Raw genomic sequence first — 8269 nt, forward strand, 5'->3', positions numbered from 1 at the left:
CCTAGGGGCAAATTCTGGACATTTTTCGATATAGTTATGCTTAAGATTTGTTTTAAAATCATACTGTATTAACTTTTAAATCATAATGTATTAATCTGCTCGTACATATTGTTATTTATGAAAAACGTAAAAGGGGCGCGTTTTTATTTAGCATTGACATTCAAATACAAAACAAACGAAGCGGCACAATTGTATTTACTTTTACCACACTGTACATACATGTTTTATATCAAATGTACGAGGTATTTATTTATCTTAGTACTTTAGGAAGTTGTTCATCTTGCTACGAGTACATTTTTTATACTAAATTATGAAATTCAAGATATGTAAAGGAATATGTGAGTGATTCGTACGCAACAAATTCGGATGGACGTGTTGCTGAACACTTGATATTGATGGGAAAAGGAATTGGCAACAAAATGTGTTTGCCTTTTCCCAAACTTGGCTTACTCTTAAAGAATCAAATTTAATTCAAGGGTAAGTTAGCTACTCATAGTCGTCAAGCCTAAACTAAAGAAGATAAAAATACATGTACAACTGCATTGCAAGTTAACTTTAAGAAGACTGTTATTCTACAAGCTGTTCAATTATTTAAACATCATAAGCAGTCATAAACAGATATATTGTACAAGAGCATTAAGTTTAAAGTGCAATACTAGACACTTTTGTGTATAGTTTTAAAGGCACCCAATCGCAAATGCCTTTATAAAGTTAGATCTGCATTTACAGTTATACAGTTGAAAGAAAGCTGCAAAATCAGCGACACAAATGAAACACATTTTGAAAATATAAAGCCCATGTGGGGGTCCAGATCTATCTTTAAAATCGAAATACTAAATAAACTGCATGCACTAGTAGATCTACCATTAATATTTAAATATAGATAATTTCATTATAAGCCAGAAAATGATTATCCCTATTTCTAAACTTATTGTATGGATAAAATTTGGACGACATCGAAATTGATTTTTTTTTTGTGATTCTTCAAATCATTGCGTCGCATATGTCTGTTCGATATTTGTTTTTATTACATTTGTTGTGTATAAGTAAGAAAGGTATATAATAAAGCATATTATTTAGGAAGTTTATCATAGACTTAAGTCACACTTAAACCTTTTGGTCACAGAAGAAATACATATATTTCATGTGGAATTAACAACATAGTTCTATTTTTTTTAGTTCAAATAATATAGTATGTATGTGGATATACAATTCTAAAATGATAAATACATATTGGTTAATGTAAATATGAAAAACTACAGAAACAAGCTCAGTAGCAAAAAGTTTAAACATTAACCCCGTTTCATGGCACAGGCTTAAACCAATTGTTTTGTATTCTAATTGCTTTAAACAACACCACAACCGTTATCATCTCCTTGAACAGAATAAGTCGCTCCGTGTAAGTGGTTGCTGAGGATTATGGATGGATGGCGCACTCAGGAAGATTGTCAGAGTCCCTACTGTACAGGCGGAAGTGAAGAGGAACAGGAATAGGCGGTCCATCACCATGGCAACATAGTTCCAGTCCAACATGTCCTGAGAAAGAGGTATCAATAAATAATACATTGTCCTTGAAAACTTCGTATCATAATTATTATTTTATTGATTTTTTTTTTATTGAAGACTTGTAATAAGGTGTGTCCTCTTTAGACAAAATATCTTTACATAATATCATATATTGCCGCCTACCATGCTATTTTAACTTAGAAGTAACGAAACGTTACCTTTTTTTCTTTGTCGCTATTCTTCATGTGTTCAGCTATATAGGTTAACCCTCTTAATGATGCTTTGATTTTGTCAGGATAATTGTAAATACTTTGTATGGACCTTATTCGGCGAAATTTGGCTTCACCGCTGTTTAGGTTTTCAACATCTTTGTAATATTGCCGTAACAAGAATCTCGCCGTATTTTTCTTGTTTTGAGTCCCCTCACTTACAATTTCATCCATAAGGTTACACAGCTTTATATCATCCTGATCAGGTCTTTTCATGCACAAAACTTGAGGAAGTATTTCAATAAAGAGTTTTCTCGTCCATGGCGTCATCTTATGAGTTGCAGGGGAGCGAAAATGAACACTCAGTGTGTACACTGTCAGAAATATAGACATTGTCACAACGATCATAGTGAAGAGCAAATATTTACCGATCAATGGTATCACCAATGACGTTGGAGGACTGATATCATAGAGCAGCAAGAAGAACACAGTAAGTGCTAGAAGAATAGAGATTGACAAGGTTATCTTCTCGCCAGATTCACTCGGTAAATAAAACACAAGAGCAGTCAGTGTTGAAATGGCAACAATAGGCATTATCAAGTTAACTGTATAGAACAAAGTTTTGCGACGTATTGTAATCCAGAACGTTATATCAGGATAAGGCTTGTTCTGGCAACAGGGATAGAACTTTACTTTCCTTGTAGCGGTAACGTTGATGATATCCCACTCGAAGTTTTGACTGTAATCACACAGGTCAACACCCATTGGAATTTTCGTTTGATTGTTTTCAATGATTCCCCTTTCCTCTTCCCAGACATGGCGGAGGTCAACCTTAAGATAAATTAATTCTAGTTAAACGATGATATATGATATATATGACATATTAAGCATTTTTTACTCGCGGGGATCTAAAAAAACACCATATTTTGCATTAGTTTTTACGTTCTATTTTGTCTGAAGAATTTGCAATACCTAAACTGATAATACTGATAAATCGCAAACAGTTGTAGACGCAAAAAACATTAGATTAAATTAAATAGGCTTTGTACATGTTCATTATGGACCAGAATTCGCTGCGTGTACGTGAGTTTCTTTGTTTTGAAATACGTCATGCAAATTCTTTAGTTTCTTTTGTTGATTTGGAGCGTTGTCATGGTCGCACGTATCATTACTGCCAATGAACAATTTCAATCAAACTGAAAAAAAAATAATTGTACCTCCGACTAGTCTCTCTTCCATAACATTAATATCCATCATGTGTTTCCGGTACGGATTGAAAAACAATCCGATCTGAACTCACGTTCCTAAGCTTATAACGAGGATAGTCAAGTATCTGGCAACGCAGTTTACTAGAGGGTTGGTCTTTTCGATCGGCAACGGAATGATTAATCATTGTTTATGCCTACTTTAATGTTTACATTTGTGTTTAACTTGACCGTTCCAATGCGGTACCTATTAATCCTTGATAAACACACCTAGTTTTTATTATATAGTATTCAGTACTGTGGAGTTGTGTGCTGTTGATCCACAATTCTTGTTTGTGACTGTTTGCTTTTGTGTTCAGTTTTATGTCTTTGGCGTTTACCCTGTGCTCATAAAACGGGGTTTATGTTTATGCCTTTGGCTACTGAGCTTGTTTCTGTAGTTTTTCATATCAATATTGAGAAAGAAAATACACTTTTGAACATTTCACAAAACAGCATGCTGTATACGCGAACTATTAAATGTAAGTTAAATCAATTTTGACGTCAGTTCGTATAAAATCGCTTTAAAAACAAACCATTTATTTAACATTTATATTTAAATTGCTTAGCTTAATATATGCTGGATTGCGCTCTTTTGTCATGCCGTGCTTTTCATAAACTTCGTAATTAAGAAATAAAAATTAGCGCGTTATTGCTCGTAACTTTAATGGCATAGGGTGGGGATGCCAGATGGACTTTTACCATTTTACCAATTTCACCATTAATGTCCTTTTCGGCAACAAATATGACAAGTGTGAAAACAAAGTTAATATACGATGCTGAATCATGTTTGATATGTACAAAACGTTCTGCGAATGAAACAATACATACGAATGTTGAAATTAGAAGAATCGGCTTGATTAGGACTTCTCATCAATAAGTGCATTACTCAACATCTATAGCTGATCAATGTCCACGTCGTTACCTTATTATGGTATATATATATATAGCGTGAAACTAAGACAACATGTTTCTTATTCATGCCTGATGTGTGCTTCTTAGTAACAGTGGCACATACGATGTGTTCCCTGAGCGTATTTTACAAACAAACATCACTAGCCATTATACCTCAATGCCATCATACGCCCATGAGCTGAACTTGAAGAAGCATTCCTGCTCATCAAACGGAAAGTACTCGACATTTATTGGACAATAACTCTTGTAAATGGCTGGTGGCTCCCATATAACCTTGCCCGTGTACATAACGTACGCTTTTACTAGAAGGGTAACCTCAAAATCGCCATCAGCACTGCAAAATGCAGGTAAAGGTTAATTAGAAAACATATTATTCAGCTATCAGCAGTTCACTGAAAACTAGATTTCACAGAGTCTGCTAATTTATACTGCGTTATGCAGTTAGGCATATACATGTTTAACGCTTTAACATTAATGTTGTACTATTAGATGCCAAAAATGTGAACAGTTAGTTACTTGTTGTAAAGAACGATGTCTGGTCGCCACATATCCTCAATGGGAAAGTGTGTATAGGTGATATTCCCAAAGTCTGTAGGGTCCCACTTCATTCGAACATCGTACCACTCCTGTTAAAGAGTGCGTCAGTGAGTTGGTATTGCTACATAACAATAGAGCAGTGTGTGTTCAAAACTGAGAAAATTCTATTCCATGTGTACATATTAACGGAATTATTAAACCTAAATTGTGTTTATTTAAAGCTTAGTAATTTTACTAGACATCAAATTTGCGGATAGAGGGATAAAATGAATTACACTTCTTTTTGTCATAAATATGTACTTACATGCCTCAACCACATTTTCGTTGTAACAATTTGGTTTCTTTCAGACTGAAATGGGGAAGTAATAACACCGTTAAAATATGCAAGATATTTATGAGTGTAACTGCGGCGTGAATCATTTACTGATTTGCAGGTATAACCACTTACTGTCGAGTTTAAACCAAATCTTTACTGCACTAATCTATTTTACATCATGATAGGAATAAGGAAACTGGGCAAAAATCCAAGTATTATTTTAAATTTAGAACAATATTAACTCGTATCTATGGCTCTCATGTTTCCCCGTTTCATTTTGAATCTGATTTGACTGTTCAAAACTTATTTAAGACTGTTCGGTGATGACTTTTTACATTTATGAATAAATTTGTTTTAAACTCATGAACGATGATCAAGGTTTCAGTTTCTTTCAATTTAATGGTTAATCACAAAACGAAAACTAACGCAATAATGATTCAGAATTAAGCCATTGTAGAGAAATAAACCATGAGCACATATCCACAAATGTATATGTCCTCGTTTGTACATGTTTAAAGAAAATTGCATTACCCATGTATATATCTCAGCAAATACTGTTTTCGAGTACTGTTCTTAAACATGACGAAGCATGATTGGAAAACTGAAAAAACGCGGTCATTTATCAAAGTTCTTTGCACATCTTTTTAAAGTATTTCCTGCAACATACAAGGCATTTTAGAAATGGTTCGTCTGTTTGCGAGTTTAAGTCATGGTGCTTTCACTTATAAACTATACTCACGGTACAATACTTACTACATACAGAAGCTCAGATAGCCTCATAGCAATTTTGACGGTCAATGTATTGTTGTCACCTTCCCCTGGAGGTTTTATCAGCTTACTGAAATGCCGTTTCTGCAATATTGTGCATATACGTTTATCCACAATAAATATATAATAAAATTCTTATATGTTATATAATTGTAAGCTTCATGGTGCAACGACGATGATATAATCGGATCTACTATTTTTATACTTGATAAGAGAGGTACAAAGCCTGCACTATTAGCTGCAAAAGTGTTTCATCATTTGTAATGATATTTGCATGATGAAAATTAAGATAAGTAAACCAACCTGCATAATTTCGTGATGAAGCCGTTGCTCGTCTGTAATAATTCCAAAGGCATACCTCAGAACAACTAAGATGGTAAAGAGCGAAGGAAGTAGCTCCGGAGTCATTTCAAATGCATTCAAACATCAGCTGCAGGCTTCCTTGTCAGTTTCAGACAGCCGTTTGCATTCAGATCTGAACAAATCCCTGTTTCTGCAGAAGAACATTAATTACACGTCCCTGCCCAGAAAATGCAACAATGTTAAATATGTAAATCACGGAATGTTCATTCTCAGATCTTATTATCCGTTAAATTGTGTTTTGTATTCAATCTCGCAATTCCGTAAGACCGCTGTCAGTTTATATTTTAGTACTTCATCATCACTTAAGATATTACAGTTCTCTCTCAAGATTTATTTTGATCATATTAACGATATTGATCAACGGTTTGTGTAGCTGTCAGCATATTGAAAATTGCTAATATTCGCTAGAAGGGGTATTCAAAGAAAGCTGGTATAGTAACTATTGCTCACTTCGCTGTCAGTTAGGACATGCATACATGGTGCTTTTAATCAAATTATGGGTATGTGGTAAAATATTTCAAGAACAATCGTCGCTTATTTCCGATGTAAAATGATTATTTGAACGAACACAATCAATAGTTTATAGTTTAATGTTTATCAACCTATTTATCTAAGCACTTTTTATCGCCATGCAGTCATGATATTGTTCTTGCCGTTTGTATGTCAGTTTTTTTTGCAGTACATACTTTCAAATGTCCATTGACATAAAAGAAGCTTAAGACTAGTATACAAAAACAATAATAACTAGCAATTTTACGTACTTATAAATACCTGTCATGTATCACGATTCCGCCGTGTGTCTCACGATTTTGGCAATGAAATCACGGTCTCACGCTGGCATGTAATACCTCACGCATTTCAATCAAAACAAAATTCAAGAAAGTAAAATCTATAGTTTTATGAATAAATCGCTAGAAATGATTAATGTATGAGTGTGCCTAATGTAAGCCACCGGAACAGGTGTTAGTATATAATATACCAGTATATAGTAGCTCGCCTTCAAAAAGGCGTCTTAACTCAAAGAAATATCGTGGTGCAACCGTATATAAAAGCAACTATGATGCTAAATGTTCTCAGAACCGTCTCCGTACCCTAGTGGTTAAGGCGTCCGCCAACGGAGCGGGAGGTCGTGGGTTCGATCCCGGGCCGCGTCATACCGAAAGACGTTTAAAGTTGGTACAAGAAGCTCCCTTGCCTGGCGCTCCGCATTTAAAGGGTAGTGCTTGGAAAAGTGGTGTACTTAGAACTGGTTCAACCCAGGAAAGTTGTATCCCGTGTATCGTTGCTTTACACCGAGCACGTTAAACAACCAAGAGGTCTCTTCGCAAAGAGCTAGGGTATCGCACCCGGATCTCTTGAAGCTCAGTCTGTTTCTACAAGTCTTCCAATGTCTGGATTTGACTGCGAATTGCTGTCACTTATATCTCATGTCACGAAAGGCATTCCAACACAATTTAAGTCGTGATGGTGTCACGGCTGGGTCAAGCCATAATGCAGCCAATGGGCGCGGGCAGATCTTGATAAACTCAAATAAACAAACAACCAATGGTCTCAGAAATACCCCGTTATTTCGTCAAAGATCGCATGCAAGATTCATTTCACCGTTTATGACAGAGATTTTAGTTGTGCCATACAAGGGGAAACCGATGTTAAGAGCTTTTCTGACTACCAAATAGTGTGTGCTTTTTGTAAATAATAATTTCCTAGCATCACATCACAGTGTTGCTGTTTCTGAATTACTGTAAATTCATTATACCGAAGTAAAAGAAATCATACAACTTTAATGGAATTTTTAATACATTGATCTTGGAATCGACCCCTTGAATTTGTTTTCACTGTAAGGTTCTTCTGAGTCTTGACAGCTATGCACAATATATGATGGAAGGAAAAAAGGCTTTGTTTATTAACATATAAACGCGCGTTTACTTATCCGCTAGGATTAGTATATGCGGAATTGATTTACTTTACTTTACACAACAATCTTTATTTACTTTTGGTGTTCACGATGTCAAATATGTTGCGATCTTACACTTCTCAGTATTTCTTTTATTGTTTGTCAAAAAGAATATAAAATAACAGTTGATTATAGTTTTTAGGAAAAGCGCGTCCAATGTATGTATTTAGAGATTTTTTCATATGTTAGGCCACTCCTTTTTTATTTTTTGGTTTACAAGAATTTTTGGGAAAAATGTCCACCGGGCGGTCGAAAAAAAAAAAAAAGGAAAAAAGTCACAAAACATACTCTTAAAGGGTAAAAATCAGAGAACAACATAAAAACATTGAAAATTTATATCATTTACATGACATTTTAAATTTTTAAACTGCTAATGCATGTTTTAATACACTCAAAGTTTCAAATTTCTAATTAAACATACAGTTTAAATCTTACATACTGTGCATATAAAACATCA

General features: G+C 34.6%; 1 protein-coding gene across 2 annotated transcripts; it reads right to left on the reverse strand.

The window, feature by feature from the left end:
* Nucleotides 1-241: 241 nt before the first annotated feature.
* Nucleotides 242-6695, reverse strand: LOC128228036 (acetylcholine receptor subunit alpha-like 1). 2 transcript variants are annotated; one of them, XM_052939069.1, is made up of 8 exons: nt 6620-6695; nt 5799-5988; nt 5481-5579; nt 4716-4760; nt 4391-4500; nt 4028-4208; nt 1725-2546; nt 242-1536 (listed from the first exon to the last, which is right to left on the reverse strand). In XM_052939069.1, the coding sequence occupies exons 2-8, from the start codon at nt 5901-5903 to the stop codon at nt 1369-1371; spliced, it is 1530 nt and encodes a 509-aa protein (XP_052795029.1). In that variant the 5' UTR covers nt 5904-5988; nt 6620-6695; the 3' UTR covers nt 242-1368. The 2 variants fall into 2 exon arrangements, with proteins under 2 accessions (XP_052795029.1, XP_052795030.1); XM_052939070.1 differs by lacking the exon at nt 6620-6695 and having other exon boundaries at nt 2144-2546; nt 5799-6138.
* Nucleotides 6696-8269: the final 1574 nt, after the last annotated feature.

Source organism: Mya arenaria, chromosome 3 (genome assembly GCF_026914265.1).
Source record: "Mya arenaria isolate MELC-2E11 chromosome 3, ASM2691426v1".
Lineage (NCBI taxonomy): Eukaryota > Metazoa > Mollusca > Bivalvia > Myida > Myidae > Mya > Mya arenaria.

What these genes read in the sequence shown, in the direction of transcription:
- LOC128228036 (XM_052939069.1), bottom strand. Translation starts at nt 5,903, where the DNA reads ATGACTCCGGAGCTACTTCCTTCGCTCTTTACCATCTTAGTTGTTCTG. An exon ending in CGAAAATGTGGTTGAGGCAT is followed by an intron (nt 4,501 to 4,715) that starts GTAAGTACATAT and finishes ACTCTTTAACAG; the next exon opens with GAGTGGTACGATGTTCGAAT. An exon ending in GGGCGTATGATGGCATTGAG is followed by an intron (nt 2,547 to 4,027) that starts GTATAATGGCTA and finishes ATTTATCTTAAG; the next exon opens with GTTGACCTCCGCCATGTCTG.